This window comes from Sciurus vulgaris, assembly GCF_902686455.1.
Source record: "Sciurus vulgaris genome assembly, chromosome: 6".
NCBI classification, from domain to species: domain Eukaryota; kingdom Metazoa; phylum Chordata; class Mammalia; order Rodentia; family Sciuridae; genus Sciurus; species Sciurus vulgaris.
This window is the reverse complement of record NC_136466.1, coordinates 29,751,333-29,771,478: the sequence shown is the minus strand read 5'-3', so window position 1 is coordinate 29,771,478 and position 20,146 is coordinate 29,751,333. Positions and strand designations below refer to the sequence as shown.

Below are 20,146 nucleotides of genomic sequence, written 5' to 3'. Positions count from 1 at the left end.
CTGTAGGTAAAATTCTTATGTGTCAAAAAACAAAACAAAACAAAAACTTACACAGAGAACAATGCTTTTTCTGCTCCCAAACCAGGGGAGGCATCCCGCGCCTTACCCAGGAGGGGGTGCACTGGAAATCCCAGTACACCCACAGTGTTTCTTAAGTACTAAACCTACATATAGTAACTGTTTCTGAAGGTCTGACTTCAGATCTTGCTGAAATTTCAAATCCTCAACATCCAGGGCAGGACCATCACAGGGTAATTTTTAAAACCTCAGGATTAAGAATACTTCCCAGAACCGAGTTACCCTTCGGTTCTTGGGTGTTATTGAGTCCTCTGGCCCTTGCTGATCAGGAGAATGTTCTGCCTGCTTCCTCACGCACTTTGGAGCCCAAACAGGAGAGGACCGCCTCCTGCGTTCACAAGGACCTCACTCCCATCTCTCTGCCCAGACTTGCTTATGTCACTGTCGCCCAGGGCTTGGGGAGGGGGAGAGAGAAGGGCGGGCACGACTTGCCCCTGAAATTCTAGCCGCCCTGCGATTGGTTACTAGGACCCCGACCTGGCCGCGGATTGGCCACCGCTGAGGGCTTGAAAGGTGGCTTGGAGCTTCGGACACCTCAGACCGAGGGCGATCGGGCATCAGACAGCGTCTGAGGCGAGTCTGAGACGCGCCCCCAGGCCCGCCATGGCCCGGCTCCTCCAGGCATCCTGCCTTCTCTCCCTGCTCCTGGCGGGCTTCGTCCCGCCGAGCCGGGGACAGGAGAAGTCGAAGGTGAGTGAGCTTCCAGGGCGGGAGACAGGGAAATGAACGTAGCTGCCAGGTGTCCATCTCCCAGTAGCGAGGCAACTCTCTTCCAGGGCTTTCCTCCAAAAGGCGACACCCAGGGACATCCTTAACTTTGTTTGCCTCCCCCTCCACAGCAGGACCCCGCCACCGGTGACCATCAGCCTATTAGAAGCTCCATCTAATCCAGACTTGGGTTCTCCAGGGGGGCAGAATGAATGGGGAGGAAGGCGACCCCCACTGCTACCTCTGGGGTAGGAGGCGGCCTTGCTATATCCATGTCAGTTGGTACCAACTGCTGCTCTCCAGTAGGGTGGGGTGGTGGGGTGTCACTACACAGAAAAAAGCCCAGAGACAGCCTCTGGGTTGGCTTTGCAGGCTCCCAGGGAGATGGCAGTAAAGAGAAAGGGAGGGCAAAGGCAGCAGGGTAGCCTTGGTCTCCAAGAACTGCCTGGGGCTCTTCTACCCCAGGAAATATAAATGCAGGTGGAACGACCCACATGGATTCCAGGGCACTGGCAGAAGAAGCAGAGATCTGTGATCAAAGAGCTTCGGAATGGCAGTGCAGAACATTGAGTGTCCTAAGCCCCCACCCCTTTCTGGGCCTCAGTTTCTCCATCTGCAGGGCAGGGGTCCGGTAGAGGAAGGACACAAAGAAACTGATGACTTCAGAAGCAGCCAAATCAACACACTGTCCTCTGAAGGGTTTCCTGTGGGGCAGCCGTACTACCAATGATCCACCGCCTGAGCAAACCTGGTAGCTGGATGGAGCTGGGGACCCTCAATCAGAAGGAGAGGCACAATTTCCCTGAGCCTCAGTCTATCATCAGCAGGGTGTGTGACTTTAGCTAGAATAGGAGTGGGGATGCTGAAAAAGTTTGGGGATGAACCAGCATGCTTATGTCCTTGGTCAAAATGTGTCTGGGTGGATCCTGTAGACCCCTCCTCTTCTCCAGGGTAGAGGCAGAAACCAGGAGTAGGGATAGACCCAAAGAAAAAGATTTGTCTCTACTCGCCCTCGCCCAGTATATGCCCCCCCCCCACACACACATACACGCACACACTTATATAGGCTCTAGCTTTGAACTTCTGTTTCTAAAATCCTCTGGGTCTTTATTCTAAGTTCTTATAAGTCCAAGCCATGTCCAATATTCCATCCACTTCTCAGGAACCCCAGTCCAAGAGCAGGTTCCTCCTCTCTGTTTCTAACCCCTTTGCTCTTCCATTAGTCTGTCCCTTCCTGGAGTCAGAGCTAAGTCTGGATGGCTGTGAAGACCTCCTTTCTACCCAGCCTTGTTTATAAATACTGTCTCTAAAGGCATTTTCTAGAGCAGCCTCGGGAATGAGTTTTGAATTAGGTAGTGGAGTAGAGGTGAGGGTGGACCATGGGCAGGTCAGCACCATGGAGTCAGTTCCAGCCCCTCAGAAGGGAAGATTCATCCTTGTCCTAGGAAGGCTGGAGGTTAAGCATGTGGACCCCATGGATAATTCAACATGGCCATGTGTTTTTTACAGAACTCCGGGTAGGGAAGAATGGATTCACAGAGAACAAGAGGAGTACGGTCTAGAAGTCTTAGGGTGAACTGATCATATCAGACACAACCAGCCAGGACTTGCTGGCTAATGACAGCATGGGCATGCACATCTATCCTCCTAGGTCCTAGAGTTGAGATACCACAGCTCTGTCTTCTAGGATCCAACCATTTACCTTATCTCTACCACCAAGACAAAGGAATGGAGAGTGGGGCATGTGGAGAATGGGATGAACCACAGGTGATTCAGCTCCAGAGAGATGTTTTCCTCTTTCAACTCAAAGGAGGGACTAAGAACAAAGGGAACCCTCCTTTCCTCCTTGCCCCCTCAGTGTAGCTTAAAGCTGCCCAGGCTCCCTGTCTTTGCTGTACAAAAGGACTTTGCAGAAGCTGGAAAGAATAACAGCTGCTGACGTGCCTGGGATCCTAGTAACTGCTGGTTTCTAAGTGACTAAACTAGGCAGAGAGAATCATGGAACCACAGGTTGACGTCAGGGCTGAAGGGCTCTTAAGACAGCAGTGAATCTGACTCCCTCTTACATGGCGGAGCCAGAGGCTGGAGAGGGGAAGAGGTGGTTACATAGAGCCAGACGTACTGCCAGACCCAGACACAGGTCTCCTGCCTCCCAGTACAGTCCTGCTTCAACAGCATCTCAATGATGGGAGGAAAGAAAGACCAAGACAGCTGGGCAGGGTCCTGGCTGTTGTCCCTGGCCCTGCCACCAATTCTCGAGTCATCAGAACACTCCCTAACCAATTATGGGAGGACTGAGGCACCCTTGTGGCCTCTCCCCTCTGCTGTCTGTGGCTCTTCCTGCCCCAAGGGCCACCCTGACCTGTCAGTCTGGACCCATAGCACTAGCCTCACTGGCTGCAGCAGTAAGTGTGGAGGCTGCCACTCATCCCTCCTCCTGGTGACAGACACCCTGCCCAGTGCACCACCCTCACAATGGCTGGTGAACATCTAAGGCTTCTCTGCTCACTATAGTGGAGGAATCTCAGGGCCCTTTACCTCAGCTTCAGACAGAATAATCACAATCCCTTGACCTGTGCATTTCTTTCCAAGAAACTTTTAAACCTGTTTCAATATGCCAATGAATTCTCATAGCTGTTTTGAGAGTCAGATGGGATTATCCTCAGATCAAGGACCCCAGAGTAAAAGTGACTTGCCCAGGGGCAACAGCCAGCCAGGAATAGTACCTAATAAGGGGGGTACCCATTGCCCCACCGCCTCCCGGAAACTGTGCTCAGAAGTTGATGCTCCTGTTTGTTTACAAGCTCTGGTTGTTTAGTCAATTTCTTGATTTTTTTCCTCTCCACCACCCAGAGATCATGTTCAGATCAGGGTGGCGTGGAGGAGGTGGGGAGGCTGCCAGATATTTACGGCCAGCCAGGCTGTTGGTTGTGCTGTGGTTTGTTTGCGTTTAAAGGTGGAAGTGACCCCAGTTGTGACCTAGGAGGCTGCAGGGCAGGAGGAATAATGAGTTTGGGTCTTGGTCCTGCCTCCATCAGCCAGCACAGGTCATACTGCATGGATTATTAGACTCGTGTGAAGCCAAGAATTTTCACCAGAGCCAAGAAGAGAGCTTGCTGCTGCCAGGGAATGACCTGCTGGAGGCAGTCCAGCCTCACCTGGCTCAGCCTGCAGCCACTTCATGACAGTCAGCTCATCTGTACCCTGCTGGGGCCGCGCCCTGCCGGGTGGATCACTTCCTTGACCCAGTTAGGCCCAGGGACCTTGCCTCAGCAGTGAATTTTCTAGAATTGAAGGGAAAAAAGGGAGTGAATTTATGCCTTCCTTGCTCACCACCTCTCTCACCAGGTCTCTCAGGCCAGTTTTTCTCCATTTGTTTACCATCTTTCCACTTCTCATCGGATGACAGGGTCCTTAGAGATCACCTAATACAATGGCTTCAAGCTTTTCCCTTTGCCTCTTGACCCTCCTGCTGAATCATGTTGTCACTGCAGTAACCAACTTTTAAGAGTAGACCCAAGAGTTTTGTCATCAGTCAGGGATGGGGGATGGGGTAGAGGGGGTTCTGGGCAACATCCTGCTGGCTAGGTGTAATCCTATCCCCCCCTCCCACTGATGACGATGCTGTCAAGCCATCTGGGTTGACACTGGCTGATCCAGTTCAAGGTGAGGCCAAGGGAAGAGGAAGGGCCAGTCCAAGACCACGTATAGTGGCAGAGCAGGAGGTAGAACCCAGGTATCCTAAACCACAGTGCACGGTGATCCATCCAAGCAGCAGTTGGGCAGAGAGAAGGTATATTCATCATTGTCCCAACTGCTCACTTGAGAACATGTAGCATATTCTAGGCAAGGTTTTACCTTTACAGCCACATCTGACCCATACCAGAGACCTTTCCTCATTCCTGGCTCCTGGTCTTCCTTCCCTATTTCATAACAATGGCCTCATCTTTCCAAGTCTGGAGGAAGACTTGGCGCCTCTGAATCACCACCCTCCATCCTGACACTTCCTCCTGCATGCTCAGTTTTTCCTTCACAGTGCCTAGTTCGGGCCTTACCATCACTCGCCAGGACTGTTGCAACAGCCATTCATCCATCAGCCCATCCAGTAACCCAGCTCCCAGTACCAGGGCAGTCGCCCTTGAGCCTGGTAAATGTGACTTATGATGTGGAATAATATCACTAAGTGATTTCTAGGGTTCCATAGCCCTCTCTTATTAAGTGCTTAAATGTTAATAGGAAGTGTTTATTAAGCAATCGAGTGTCTCATCATCATCTCATACAGGGAATTAGGAGACCTTGGTTCTAGTCCAGTTCGTTTTTGGTGTGGTCTTAGGCAAGTCATGCTCCCTGTTGGGACCGTTCATTAACTTCAAAGTGGAGAAATGTCCAAGCTGCCCTCCAGCTCTAACAACTTCCTGGTGCTGGTCTTTTTCTCTTCCAGACAGAATGCCATGGTGGCATGAGTGGCACCATCTATGAGTATGGGGCCCTCACCATCGATGGGGAGGAGTACATTCCCTTTAAGCAGTACTCTGGCAAATACATCCTTTTTGTCAACGTGGCCAGCTACTGAGGTTTGACAGACCAGTACCTTGGTAAGAGCTTGCCCTTCCTCCACTGCTCTATTTGGGGCTGTTCCTGTCACTTGGACACACCTCCACTGCAGGAGTTTCTCTGGTGCAAGGGGAAAGCGCGGTAGTGGTCATGAGATTCCAAACTCCGGATCCCAGCTCTACTGTGTGCCACAGTTTTGTGAGGATGTTTCTATAAGCTGAAGGTCTGTTTGACTTTGGACATAATCTAGGAGATTCCCGCTGTCCCTTCTTCATCCCTGGGTACCTTGCTTGCCTAAAAGCAGGATAGAGGAGGTGGTTTGGGGCTGCATCTTCCCTCCACTGGCAACTGGCTGAGAATGGCTTATCTTCCCTCCGTCCACCTTGGCCCTTCTCTTGGCTGCACTTTGGAAAGCAGGCCATTGGCATGAGGCCCCGCAATGTGTGCAGGTGGATGGGAGGATGAGAGGCGGGCCTTATTGGGTCAGCCCATTCTAGAATAAACTTTAAAGATGACCTAGTTTAGCCTTCACCTCTCCTTAACTTACAGGTAAGGACACCAAGGTCAGCCTGAAGAAACAACCAGGGTCACAAAACTAGTAGTGACAGACAGGGTATCTGACCCAGGTTTCATATTCCCTAATGTCTTCATTTCTTTCTCCTCAACTGGAGCAGAGTAGGAGCCCAATGGAGTAAGCAAGCCAAAGGCCTCTCTTAGCACCCAGGGGAAGGGGGCTGAGCACCCTGGAGGGGCTGGGGCCAGCTCTCAGAGCCTAGGGGCAAGCAAGGGCAGTCTGACCCTGAACTCAGTTTCCAGAAGTAGAGTGACGGCAGGTTACACGGCCCAGTGGCAGTGAGTACTCTGTCCTGAATGCGCTGTCCAGCCCTTGGAACAGAAGAGTGTTTGCACTAGAGATGGGCTGGGTGCAAGCACAGCATGCAGGCCAGGGGTGCTAAGGAAACTGGGGAGTTGACCAGGGCCTCCCTTGGATTCCTGAATTCCCAGAGGATGGGTGTTTTGAGGCCCCACCCCACCCACCCCACCCCAAGGAAGGCCCTTGTCTTGTCTAGGGATGGATGGTTCTAGCTCCAGAAAATTCAATCCTGTTGAGTTCTGAAGACCCCTCAAGCTGGTGGTGGCCCTGGCAGTGGGCCAGAGACTGCTGATTTGAGGAAGGGTATTTCTGTCTTTTCTCCCAACCCTCCATCCATCCAGGTTAGTCAGGAGGAGAGGGCCTGAATCCCAGCAGCCACAAACTCACTGGATGCTCTTGAACAGTCCTTCCCCTCAGGCCTGTGATTTCAACTGTGCCTTGGTGAGCTGAGGGAGTGGGGTAGACGAGGCAGGGCTCCTCACCAGGCTACCCCACCTCTGCTCTCTCCCTGGCCCAGAACTGAATGCACTACAGGAAGAGCTTGGACCATTTGGTCTGGTCATTCTGGGCTTCCCCTGCAACCAATTTGGAAAACAGGAGCCAGGAGAGAATTCAGAGATCCTACCCAGCCTCAAGTGAGTGTCCACTCGAAGTCCTGTGTTGACCCTCTCCACAGTGGCATTAAGGAGTCATTCAGAACGACTCTTCCCTTCTAGGCATCCATTTAGGGGAATGAGGGGGAGAGCAAGACAGGAAAGAGATAGGGACAATGGGACAGAGCTTATAAAAGAGGGGAATACTAAGGTGGGAGGTTACTGAGAAGGGACCAAGCTGGACAAAGACCCCAGCTGCACACTATGCCTGTGCCCACCCAATAGTCATTGGCTCCCTCTGCCCACCCTGGGTAAAACCAGACTCCCTACACTCCCTCCCCTGTTGTGTCCCCTCCTGATTTCTGAGCCCTATGCCCACTCAGAACGTTCTTCCCAGGTATGTCCGACCAGGTGGTGGCTTTGTTCCTAATTTCCAGCTCTTTGAGAAGGGGGATGTGAATGGGAACAAAGAGCAGAAGTTCTACACTTTTCTGAAGGTGAGTGAGCCGCCACCCGGGAAGAGCCTCTCTTCCTGCAGACTGCACAGGGCCCAGCTGTGCCTAACCTAGCCCATAGAGACGAAGCCCAGGCTGCCCTCCCTGGAGCCTGGGCTTTTAGGGAACTTCTTGGTATCTGACTATTATTCCAAGTAGAGGGCTTTGCAGTTCCTAGGATCTCATGAGCCCATTTTTCAGATAAGGCCCAGGCAGGGCACCAGAAGGGACAGGTTAAGGGCCTCACAGTCTTCTAGGCCCAGTGGGAACTGCAAGTCAGTTTTCTAATATCCCAACTGGTGCTCTCTTCTCAGTGCCAGGCTGTTGTACCCCTAGGAAGGCAGGAGGAGGGAGTGGGGAGGGAGAGGGGAGGAGGGAGTGGGGAGGGAGAGGGAAGGAGGGACCCAAGCCAGGTTGACGCTACTGTTTCACCCCTCCTCCAGAACTCCTGTCCTCCCACCACGGAGCTCCTGGGCTCATCTGAACGCCTCTTCTGGGACCCCATGAAAGTCCACGACATCCGCTGGAACTTTGAGAAGTTCCTGGTGGGGCCAGATGGCATACCCATCATGCGCTGGTACCACCGGACCACAGTCAGCAATGTCAAGATGGACATCCTGGCCTACATGAGGCGGCAGGCAACCCTGAGGGCCAAGGGTTAACTGATATCCGCTCCACCCCATGTCCACCATGAAGGGGCTGGGGAGGGACTCCATTCAGGAAGGAATCCATGTTCCCAATCACATCAGACACATGTCACAGACCCCCTTCTTATTACACAAGGCCCCAGCTTGACACAAATGTGTGCATACAGTTGTTAGTCTGTACTACTGTGCATGTGGGCGTTTGCACACCTGTGAGAATACCCGAGAATGTTCCACCTGTGTGCCCACAGCTGTGTGCCCTGCAGAGTGCTGGACACGAACACCCTTTCCTCTCCAATTCTCTATTCCAATGAGAACAATTTGGTTTCAGCCCAAAGGAAAAAACAGTGCTAGGTCCAACTGTACTACTCTAACTTGGCCTCAGCTTTGGGGCCAGCATCTCCCACAGTCTCCAAATACCACCACTGAAGTTACCAGAAGTTTCTGGGTCTTCCACACTGCCTAACCACTCTCCTCCTTCCTGAAGGGCCTTCCCAAGCACCTGTCCCCACCCCACAGTCCTCCCTGAGATCAGCCAAGGCAGACGTGAGAGTGAGGGCCACTTACCCCATGACAGGGGTGGTGTCTCTATGAGGGAGGGGCCCGAAGCCCTTGTGGGCGGGCCTCCCCTGAGCCTGCCTGAGAGTCCAGCCTTTAGTGCATTCGGGCTGAGACCCCTGGGCAGGGATGCCACCCCACTCCTTTGGAGGACGTGTTCTCTCCCCTCGCCCTGTCCACTGGCATTGCTCACAACCCTTCTGCCCAGTAAAGGCCTTTCTGCAGCAGCTCAGCCTACTGTGGTGCTTCCTCAATGGTGGCTGTCCCAGCATGGTGGGGAGATGGTTAAGGACAGAAGAGAAAGGACGGCATGCTCTGGGCCCTGCTTTTTGTTTTTCATCTAGATCCACTCTGCTTCTCTTACCCAGCATGTTGAGTTCATACAAACCAGTTCACATCAACTCTCACTTCTGCTCACAGTTCTGCAAGGTGGCTAGGGCTGAGGGGTTCCAGTTGAAAGAGGAAGAGACTGAGGCTCATGCCTTCCCCCAGGTCTCCTGGTGAGTGGGAGGCAAAACTTGAAAGCAAGTTCCCTTGACTCCCAGCCTAGTCTCCTTCCACTGCCCCCAAAATACTGCTAATGCTCAGGGAAATGGGAGAAAGGGGTGTTGAACCAGGAGAACACCATTCTGATTGGCTGAGAGGGAAACATTAAGACAGAAAAGAACACCAGTCACAGGATTGATTTTCAACTTGGATTTATGTCCAAGATGCGTGCAAACAGCTGCCTAGGGACAGTCAGCCACTCAGATGTAGGCCTCTGACACTATAAACCTCTAGTGGGGGCCGAGGGCCTGAACTCCAGGGCCTGGCAGCTTTAGTCTGGGGTCCCTCAGTAGGTGTAGCTGGCCTGGCCCTCATCCCAGGCGGTAATGCCTCTCGTGAGGCTGTTGTTGGTAGAGTGGAGACAGCCCCAGCATCAGAATACCGTCATTCTCTCCTGCTCTGGAGACAAACCCATTTTTCCTGCAGCTCCTCACAGAGTGGTAGGGATGGACATCAGACAGGTCCTGCTGCAGAGCTTGAAGCAAAAATTAAATACACACATGAACTCAATGTGGTGCCTGGAGGGGCTGGAACCACGTCTATGGATGTTCCGAAGGAAGGGATCTCGGCTGCAACCCACTCTGAAGATGGAAGTCCAGCTGCTTCAGTGAAGGGTGGAAGGTCAGAGCCGAGTGAGGCCTCTCAACTTGGTGACAGGAGGCAGAGCAGTGAGTTTCCCCTGGTCATGCCCAGATGATGAGCCCACGTGGAAGCCTCATGGCTGGAGCCTCCCCAGTCTTGTAAACAGTTTAGGGTCGGAGGTGTGAGCCATCTGTGCACCTCATCCTCCTGTCCAGCTGTGGCTCTGGCCACAAAGAATGTGTGGCCTCTAGTTTTTCAGTAATCTGAGGTCAGCTGGCTCTCCAAGACGAAGGTGGAGCCAAATGACATGACCTGGTCTCACTGGGGCCCCTCACGGTCATTTTTTGCAGACTCTAAATAAACAAAAATGTTGAAGACTTAAGAATTATGTGGTACAGTCAGTTTCAAAATCTTACATGGAAGCCAACTCAGTCCCAGTGAAAAAACAGATTGCAACTGAGTGCCAAGCTGTGTCTTAGGAACAGTCAACATGAAATCCCCACCCAGCCCTGGGGAGTAGCCCCATTATTACCCCTTTATGGAGGAGGGAACTGGGACACAGAAGTTTTAAAAATATTTGTCCCAAGTCCCAGATGTAAGAAGTAGAGCTGGGATTTGAACCCAGTCAGTCTGGCTCCAGCTCCCAGAAGTGAGTAGGTATAGAGAAGGGATCAGCCCTGCCCACCAGGCCACCCTCTGCCACTCATCAAAGCAGCCTCCAAGGGCTCCACAGACCCTCTGGAAATGACTGACCAGTTTGATGTCTTCTTTCTGGCACAAATCCTACAATCCACACTCCCTGCAAGTGGTCTGTTCTATAGCCTCTGCTCACACTACCTCCTGACACAGCTGGCTCCTTTTCTACACAATTGTACTATAGTCTAGAAAGTTCTTCATGCCGAGATGGCCTTGGTCTCCCTATAGCTCCGACCCACTACTGTGATTCCCAGGGCTCCACTGGTAAGGCAGTGCCTCCTGTTTCACGACAGCCCACAGGGAGTGAGGACAGTCATTACAGCCCAGAGTTTTCTGATTGGTGAATGCAGCCCCAGTCCCTGTAACCTCTTATGGCAAACACTATGGCCAGAGGGAGCTTTCCAAAATGTGAATCTGGTCATTCCACTCTGCTTTAAAACAGCCAGTGGCTGCACACCATGCACAGGGTGCAAACTAGCATTCCTTCCATACTCTGCAAGGCCTCATGTGGTGTAGACCTGCCCATGTCCGTGTCTTGCTCCCCTCTCTCTTTACCAATTTTGTTCTTGGCTGGTGTTCCCTACACTAGCCTTCTGTCAGTTTAAGTCAGCCACTCTCCTTCCCTTCTCTTACCAAGGTGTTACAATTTGGATCTTTTTTTTTTTTTTTTTAATAAGATACTGTAACTTTATTTAAAAAAAATTTTTTTTAAGCTGTAGAGGGACAAAATACCTTTATTTTATTTATTTATTTTTATGTGGTACTGAAGATTGAACCCAGTGCCTCATACAAGCTAGGCAAGTGCTCTACCACTGAGCTACAACCCTAGCCCTACAATCTGGATCTTAAGTGTTCTGTAAAGGCATTTTGCAGAAAAAATGCTACAGGTATGGGTTGCCAGCCTGTGGTTCTATTGGGAGTAGTGGAACGTTTAGGAGGTGGGCCTCGTGGGAGGAGTTAGGTCACTGGAGGGGCCTGGCATGCAGAAAACAAAATAGAATGAATGGGTGCATGGCTTCAGATCCCTCACCCTGCAGCCAACATCAATTCCCTTCTGACGTACTTTAGACAGCTAGGCCTCTTCTCCAGGATCAAACTGGAGCAATACTGGTAGACTAGTTACCTCCTCCAGGGAGAGACAAGCTCCTGTACTAGGAGACCACACTCACCCGGGTCGGCAGGTCTGGCAGCAGGTGGGTCCATCACTTGGGGGCTCTGATTCCGCATCCCGCCACAGGGTGGACGCCAGGTGTATTCTGGCTGCAACAAAACTGGTGCTTAATAATAACCATGCTCAAAAATTACAATAGCAGATACATTATCAGAATAGTAATAAATAAACATTAGCTAACCAAGTATAATTTAATCCTTACAACCATCCTGGTATCATTCCAGAGAGAAACTGAGGCTCAGAAGGGTTAAGAAACATAATCTAGCTAGGAAAGTAGCCAAGCTTGGTTTTGAATCCAGGTCGCTATATCTCCAGAATAAGTCTCTGAGCATAGTCTACTCCAGTGCGTAAATACAGTAAGTACAGAGGATGCTCACACGGGGGAAAGCTAGAGAAAGGGCCGGATGGCAGGCTGCTGTAATTGTCCAGGGAGAAGCTGGGGTGCCTGAGTGGTGGAGGGACTGCTAAACATGTGGCAGGGGACAGCAGCTCTTTGGAAAGAGAATAAGAGGAAAGCAAAGAAAGAAAAATATGATAAGAGAAAAGGAAGAGGAGGAGAAAAAGGAAAGGGAGAGAAACATGGTGAAGTTCTGGAACCTGGCACACGTGAGACGGTAACAGAATCAAATCCAAAGGACATCCCTGGCCTGGGGCCTGGAGGGTACCTCCTTCCTGCCCTGAACTCTGACTTGGCCTTCTCCTTTCTAAACCAGTGACTCTGAACAGCTGTGGGCTGCAGGATTCTTACCCTGGGAGAGCAGGCCAGATCCAGGTCCTGGACACCTGCCCGCCACCACGGTGCTGCTCAGGAATTGCTGAGGCTGCAGTCTGTGACCCACAACTGACCTTCCTCTCTGGAAAGGGTCTGGAACAGCCCCTGTGTATGTTCTGGATGGAAGGAGGGGCACAGACTCACCAGATGGAAAAGGCGTGAGTTGGGGAGTGGAGGCGGGTGCTCCATGGCCATGGGGGGTGGAGGGTAGCGGATCTGGGACCAGTCCTCAAAGCCGTGGTGTGGTACCATGGCTGGCGTGGGTGGGTAGGCGTAGAGGTAGGGCCCACAGAGGTGTTCCGGAAGGGGGTCTACATGGTAGCGCTCTTCTGAGGCCTGTAAGAAAGGCTCACATCTGGTTCTGGTCTGCAACAGGCTACAGGAGCCATCCAGTAGCACCCACATCAATCCCTGGAATCTTACTTTCTAAAGGTACTGAGGCTGGGTCATGGGCATGGAAGGACAGCACATGGCACGGAAGGGTGGTATGTGGCATGGAAGGCTAGTACATGCCATGAAACCTGGTACATGAGTGTGGAAGGTGGTACCTGGACACTGAAGGTTGGGTACAGGGTTACAGGTACCAATGATGACAGCCGCTGTGTCCTAAGCACTCACTCTGAGCCAGTGACTGCCCTGCCTATGCCTGCTTCATCTCATTGGTGAGTTGGCAGAGCCCCTCACCAAACGTCGGCACACAGCCCCTCCCACCAGACGGCACCCCTGGAGAAGGTAAGATGTGGCAAGTGCTACCTTTTCCCTCAAGCTGCTCACCTTTGCTTTCCTCTTCTGCTGTTTGAGGGCTTCCTTTGCCTTCTCAAATTCTTTGAATGATTTTAGCTGGAGAAGGGAGAAAGAGTAGCCTGTTGGCCTAGGTGGTTCCTGGCCAGGTCTGGGCCCAGTGCCTAACTGGCCCAGAAGGTGGACCGGCTGAAGCCCTGAGCACCTCCCCAGGTCATTGTGCCTGGGTTGGTCCCAGGAAAGACCCCCAGGGGCACAGGCTACTAGCTGTGGGGTCAGCAGGGTTTGTGTGAGCCTCTTTGCTTCTGTATTAACTTCTTTCAGTTCCACTGTGAGCAAGTGGGTGGATAAGGGCCAACTCCTAAATTTGTTCCTGTAGGCACCAAAACTGATTGTGGAAAGTCAGAACTGGGGACACCTTAGAATTAGTATCCAGACCTAGAAAGACTATGAGGTTTCTGAGAGACACTTCAATCTTTTGGACAACCACCCTGCCCTGAGATTGTTTAGTTTCTGTTGGATTCTTCCACATCTGCATTTTACATAGGGTCAGAAGGTAAGGGATTTGCCAAGGTCATACAGAGGTTTGGTAGCAGAGCTGGAGAGGAACCAGTAAGTGTCCTGACAAAGAAAGTCACCAGGGACCCTCTAATTCTTCCCCCTCCCCATAAGGACAGGCTGATGCCCCTTCCTTGGTCCAGTTGCTCCCACCTGGGCATTGGACAAGGTGACCTGGGCCTGCAGTTTCTCCACCTGCTTCTTCAGTTCCTCCTTCTCCTCATTCATTCGCTCTCGGTCGCTGCGCTCCCTCTGGAAGTCCTCCTCAAAGATCTTCACCTGGAGGGCACAGTGGGGCGGGTGGGGGAGTGAGCATCTCAGCAGGAACTCCGACTGCTCAGGCCCAGACCCCATGCCGCCTGCTGGAGGCAACTGATGCCAGGGCTGGTTTTGCCAGGTTTGTGTCAGGGTCACCCCAGGGAATGGGATGGGTGCACCTAGAGTTCTCATGAAGTTGGGGGAACAGACTTCAAACAGAGCAGTTCTGTGTCCCTCTGTCTTAAATTCTGGGCTTCAAGGCAGGACTGTATTTGAATGAAGAATTCATGTTAAAAAACATAATATAAAAGGCTGAAAGCCATCGACCAGTGCAATTCTTTCATCTGCTGAGGCCCACAGAGAGGTTGAGCCACGGAGGCCACAGAACCATGGCATACACTGGAGTTCAGGTCTGCTGGCTCTGAGAGAAGAGGACACGCCGTTCTCCCGGGTTTTGGGTGTTCAGGCAGAGGATGGGTTCCCCCAGAGCCTCACCTGCTGTTTCAGCAACTCATTTTGTGTCACCAGTTCCTGTTTCCTTAGGAGGCCTCCAGCTCCTTCTGGGCTCCCAAAAGCTGTTGGTGGCGATGATGGGGAGGCCTGGATGCTCAGTGCCTCTTCCAGAGCCTGGGATTAGGTATGGAAGGGGGAGAATCACTGGGAACCCCTGGAAGTCAGGTCCCTTTGGAGGTCATCCTCAGGGACCCTCTTCATGATGTAATAATCACCACCAGTACTGCTTTATAAATACCACCCTGTTTATTAACATTTTGGACATGTCACCTCATTGGAGCCTCTCCACAGTCCTGTGAAGGAAAGACTCTGATCATTACCCCCATTTTACACATGTGAAGAATGCCACTCAGAGACCCAAAGTGACTTGTTCAGGGTCACACAGCTAGTGAGTGGCAGGGTTTCACACCCAGCACATGCTCTTAACCGGCAGGCTAAACTGGGGTCCTTGTGTAGAAGGGGAAGTCTCCTCTTCACAGGTGCAGCTCAATTCTTTGTATGGAGACCTAGAAAGAATCTGAGGTCTCTCAGAGAAGCTTCAGTCCCTTGGACAACTTGCCCTGCTCTGAGATTCTTTTTTTGAGGGGTGGGGGCAGTACAGGGGATTGAACTCAGGGGCACTCGACCACCAAGTCACATCCCCAGCCCTATTTGTATTTTTTATTTAGGAACAGGGTTGCTTAGTGCCTTGCTTTTGCTAAGGCTGGCTTTGAACTTGTGATCCTCCTGGTCTCAGCCTCCTGAGCTGCTGGGATTACAGGCGTGTGCCACCACACCCGGCTGCCCTGAGATTCTTCAGCTTCTGTTGGATTCTTCAACATCAGCAACCCATTCCCATTCAAGCCAGCCCTTCTACTTTAACCCCTCTACACTATATAGGATTTTAATTTCTTCTTATGTAATATTTTACCTTTCTAATATTAAAGATGAACCAAAACATCAATAAATAATACTTGAAAATAAAAACAGAAAAGCACCCTTAATCTATCATGTTCACCAAATGTTTAAACAGTATGCTCACATCTTCTTAAAAGGCTTCCATTAACTGCTTTTCTCCTTTAACCCTGTTAACTGTTAACTTTAGAGCTCTGGAACATTTCTCAAGGCTGGTCACCTTCATCACCACTCGGACTTCAGCCCCTGACTAGCAGGATCTCTGCATGCCAGGCCTCGGCATTACCTACAATGTCTCTGTCCTCATGGGAAACAGGCCTTTCCCAGCTGAGACTTGGATCCCTGTTCAGTCCTAGCTCCCCCCAAATGAGGAAAGTGCTAAACCAGTAGCAAATTCAGGATGCTCTGAAGGGAAGTGATGGCTTCACTTTATTCTCCTATTCCACCCTGTTTTTTAGATGAGAAAACTGAGGTCCAGGTACAGAGAGAGGCCTGCCTGGGGTTACCTGCCTTGCATGACTCATTCACACAATGTCTCTGAATGCCTACAGGTTCATACTTATCAGCAACATGGGCAGTACTCTGCCTGGATTTAGAACTCCAACCCACCCAGCTCAGGACAGATCATTTTTCTCCCTGGGGAACAGGTCCCAAGGCCCTGAATCAGTGCCTAGAAAATATTAAAACCAAATAGAGGGGCTGGGGATATAGCTCAGTGGTAAAGTACTTGCTAGTTATGCTCAAGGCCCTGGGTTCAATCCCTAGCAATGTAACAAACAAACAAAAAACAAATAGAAAGAGTTGTCCTAGCAGGGCTTCAACCCAGGGAAAAGCAAACTCACGCCAGAGCCCACTGTGAACAGGGTCAGGAGACAGAGGGAAAGGAAAAACAATTAGCACAGAAGGCAAAGCTGAGCCACAAAATGAACACCCCTTCTGGCCTGTTGAGAGTTTCCTTTCAAAGCTCCCTCCTGCCAGCTTCTCCCTTAACCCCTGTGCTGGAGGTAAAGCAGGGCTACAATGCTTCCCACCAGGGTTCAGATGGCAAAGTGAGGCCTGGAGAGGCTAGAATGGCTAAGCTGGGTCTAGAACCAGGCTCCAGCCAGGCCTGTCCCATCTCACCTTGGCACAGACCAGAGGGTTTCCAGTTCACCCAGTCTCTACCCTGGGTACCTGTTCCCTGAGATCCCACTTCACAAGGGTGAGACCCTGGGGCCTGTGCTCATCTATTCTCTTTGGTGAGTGTTTCCTGAACACATGTGCTTGGTGCCAGCACTGGGCGATGCACTGGAGTAAATACCCTGGCGAGGATGTGTGCCTCTCATTGCTAGATGGGATGACAGTGGAAGAAGGAGTCACCAGGGAACACGAGAAGGGGTCTGTGAGAAGCTGCTGGTATTTTTTGAGTTTAAAACAGGGTGACCTAAAAGACACCCAGGGAAGGCTTTGCTAGTTAGTGATGCTAAAGCTCACCCTGAATACCAGCAGGGCTGGCTATCAGGGTGAAAGCTGGCACTGCTGGAAGAGGCAGCAGGTACAAAGGTCTGGAGAAGGACTGAGTCCAAGCTCCAGCAAGGGCTAAACCACTCAGGGCATGGGAGGGAACAGCAGAGGGGGCAGCAACTGTGATGCCAGCTCGCTGACCAACAAGTCAACCCTCCTAGGTTGAGGACACCAGCAGTGGGGCAGGTCTTGCCCTCCCCAGTCAGGGACCCAGAGCCAAGATGCCTACCTTGTTGAGCCGCTGGATCTCCTTTTCCTGGTACTCTCGCTGCCGTGTGAGTGGGCTCAGCTGATCCTGCAGGTACTTGACCTTCTGCCGCAGCTCCTTGGCCTCTGCTGTCAGCTGCTCCTTGTCATTCTGCAGGGAGCACGGGGTGGATAAGCAGGGAGCCTCCCTCCCTGCCCTGCCCTGCCTGCCCAGCCCTCACTCGTGCGTGCTTCTCTCTCTATCACCATCATGCAATGCTCACGAGTAAGGCACCTGGTAAAAATATGGTAATGCCACACAATCCCGCCCTCAAGAAGAGATGCTTGGAAGTGAAAGATCCTAAGTTCTGACATCAGCAACTCCAACAACCAGCAGAGGTCCTTGGACACTGTCCTAGCCCTTTTGTTTGAGTTTACTTAAATGCTAAGGGTAAAAGGGTTCTTAACGTGAGTCACAGAGGGATCTTGGGAGAGCTGTGCTGAAACTGAGTGTATAATTGTGTGCAAATTTCTAGGGAGAACCAAGTTCTACCAGATTCACACGGGTCTTCTGTGATCCATGGGGAGTGAGGAACTATCGACAATTTCTAAAGAAGCTTTCAGCTTGTACAGTCTTAGTTTAGAGGAGAGATGATACTTAAGGACATCAATGTAACACCTGGCAGGTGTTCCTGTACAGAGAAACACACAAGGTACTGTGGAGTTAAATGAAAGACACAACTAAGAAGAAACCAGGGAAGGGGCCAAGGTTGAGGCACTTCTGTCATAGCTGCTAGGAAACCAGGGTTTCTGCATCACATCCCCAGCAAGTATGGTCACTAGAGTGAGCCTAAAGTTCCAGGCCCCATAATCAATGGGAAATGAATGTCCAGAGAGGGGAGGTGACTTACTTAAGGCCACAGTATTCTGGGCTAGAACCCAGGTGCCCATTCCTTTTTCTACTTCTGTTCAAAGGAAGTATTTAAAAAAATGCATAGCAGCACTCTACAGTGGACAGAGCAAGCACACCCCAAGTAAACTGTATTTCTGTGTACAAATGAAGAGGTCTAGAAATACATGTGCCAAAATGGTACCAGGGGTTACCACTGGGGAAGGCCCAGAATTGGGGTGGGAAGAATTCCAGGAAAGCTTTCACATTATCTGTAGTGTGTCAACATTCTATAATGAAGCATTCACAGATGAGGATTAGGAGACAGACCACAGGGTCAGCATTCAACCAGCCCTGTGTGACCTTTACTCATTATTCTACAAACTATTGGGCGAGCTATTTCCAGCCAGAGGTGGCTCAGGGCAGCCTTGTCTGAACACATGGCAGCTGCCCTGGAGTGCCTGCTTAAGAGTCTCTAGAATGAAGCATGGTCTCTATAGAGTGCCAGGTGCTTATCCATGGGACCACACTCTGTTTGGAGACATCCACTGTCAGATTCCAGGGGTTTGTCTCACATACCAAAGTGAGTGAGGGGACTAGAGCCAGGAAGCCTGGCTGCGAGTCACAGGACGTGACTATGCACTCATGAGAAAACCGAGGTGGTATCCTCCCTAACTAAATCTTCAAGGTAAGGCAGGAGATGGTCACAGGTTCAGGCTGGCTGCCCAGATAAGCCTCCAAGGTGCCACATGCTTATGGAAGAAACTCTGAAATGCAATTAATGTTTAAAACATCCTTTTAAAAATTTAGGCAAACCTGGGTGTGGTGGTGAATGCCTATAATCTGCAGTGACTTGGGAGGCTGAGGCAGGAGAATTGCAAATTCAAGATCAGCCTCAGTATCTTAGTGAGCCCCTGGCAACTTAGTGAGCCCCTGTCTCAAAATAAAAAATAAAAAGGGATAGGGATGTAGCTCAGTGGTAAAATGTCCCTGGGCTTAATCCCCAGCACACAATCAAAAAAGAAGCCCATGTCCATTTCTCATGAAGGGGAAGACTTGGTGACATACATAAAACCCTGAGGTCTGGGAGTCACATGGCCTTTCCTCTTCAGGCTGCTTCACGATCCTGAAGGGCCCTGGATGCATCAGTCACACAAGCTATAGCAGATGCCATTTTTCAAGAACTGGCTTATGGTCCTCTAGAATGAATCTGGTCCCCCTTATGCCCACTCTCTGATTCCTGTAACTTCTTTGTAGTACTTAATATACTTTTACTCCAGTTAGTTGTTTAGTATCTTTCCCCCAGTCAGGGCAGGGTTGGATGGTTCACACTGAATCTCTTGGGGCATGCTCTGGTGAAAACTGACTAGACAAATGAATAAACGAAGCTTTGTGTGCCAGCCCCTCCCCTCAAAATCACTATCACTATGCTAGAGTTAGTAGATTGGCCCCTTCAGTCTGCTTCTTTTTTTTTTTTTTTTTTTTTGCTTTATTGGGGATTAAACCCAGGGGTGCTCTACCACTGAGCTACACCCTAACCCTTCTTATTTTTTAAGACTTTAAGACAGGGTCTCCCTAATCTGCTCCAGATGGCCTTGAACTTGCAGGAAGAAGATGTCACACAGCTGGGATTATAGGAATGTGTCACTGTGCCCTCCTGGATCACTCTCATAACATGTGCTTCCCTGTGCAGTTTCTATTTATTTATTTATTTTTTTAGATATCAACAGACCTTTATTTTACTCATTTATTTATATGTGGTGCTGAGAATCAAACCCGTGCCTCACACATGCTAGGCAAGCACCCTACCACTGAGGCACAACCCCAGCCCCTGTACTTTCTATTTCTTATAGAAATGTTTCCATAAGTTTTTTGATAATTTTTGAGAAAATATGAAATGATTTAAAAAGCAACTACAGAGCAAACCATTTTTTCATATGTGACTCTCTAAATGGTTTTGCCATTTAGAAATAAAATAGAATAAAAGATAAAGTGCTTTTATAGGTCAGCCTCTGCCTCTCTCCTTTCTTTAAGACCCCCGCCCATATATTCACATACATTTAAGCATTGCACATGTGCACACATGGGCATGCTTAGTCACAAGGTCACTCTTATGAATTTAGGGTGTAATCTTCCTTTTCACAACAGTTTTTCTATACATTTATAGATCTAGATCAAGCCCACTTAAGAGAGCTTGAAATGTGAGAATTTGCAATAACTAATCATAATTGTGGAATTTTTAACTACTTGTGATGCCTCATGGGAATTTTTTTCTCTGCACATTTTTTACTGTGCATTACAGTTGTAGATAATGATGGAACCTGTTGTTACATA

General features: G+C 50.5%; 2 protein-coding genes and 1 long non-coding RNA gene across 9 annotated transcripts in view; 2 read left to right on the top strand and 1 right to left on the bottom strand.

The window, feature by feature from the left end:
* Positions 1-603: 603 nt before the first annotated feature.
* On the top strand, positions 604-8,730 carry GPX3 (glutathione peroxidase 3). Its single transcript, XM_079144274.1, has 5 exons — positions 604-768; positions 5,228-5,381; positions 6,732-6,849; positions 7,205-7,304; positions 7,745-8,730. Exons 1-5 carry the CDS (start codon positions 682-684, stop codon positions 7,961-7,963), a joined length of 678 nt encoding a protein of 225 aa, XP_079000400.1. The 5' UTR covers positions 604-681; the 3' UTR covers positions 7,964-8,730.
* A 454-nt stretch (positions 8,731-9,184) lies between these two features.
* The window catches only part of TNIP1 (TNFAIP3 interacting protein 1), a 57,601-nt gene continuing 46,639 nt past the window's right edge, over positions 9,185-20,146 (bottom strand). For 6 of the 7 annotated variants that reach the window (XM_079144146.1, XM_079144150.1, XM_079144145.1 and 3 more), the window contains 7 exons: positions 16,967-17,095; positions 14,323-14,454; positions 13,723-13,848; positions 13,045-13,110; positions 12,415-12,606; positions 11,497-11,587; positions 9,185-9,984 (listed from right to left, as the gene is read on the bottom strand). In XM_079144146.1, coding sequence (XP_079000272.1) covers positions 9,950-9,984; positions 11,497-11,587; positions 12,415-12,606; positions 13,045-13,110; positions 13,723-13,848; positions 14,323-14,454; positions 16,967-17,095 — 771 coding nt within the window. In that variant the 3' untranslated portion in view covers positions 9,185-9,949. The remainder of the gene's footprint in view (positions 9,985-11,496; positions 11,588-12,414; positions 12,607-13,044; positions 13,111-13,722; positions 13,849-14,322; positions 14,455-16,966; positions 17,096-20,146) is intronic. The other variant, XM_079144148.1, reaches the window with a different exon arrangement.
* Positions 12,613-16,420, top strand: LOC306663760. Its single transcript, XR_013764523.1, has 2 exons — positions 12,613-13,002; positions 15,077-16,420. It is a non-coding gene; the product is annotated as an uncharacterized lncRNA (long non-coding RNA).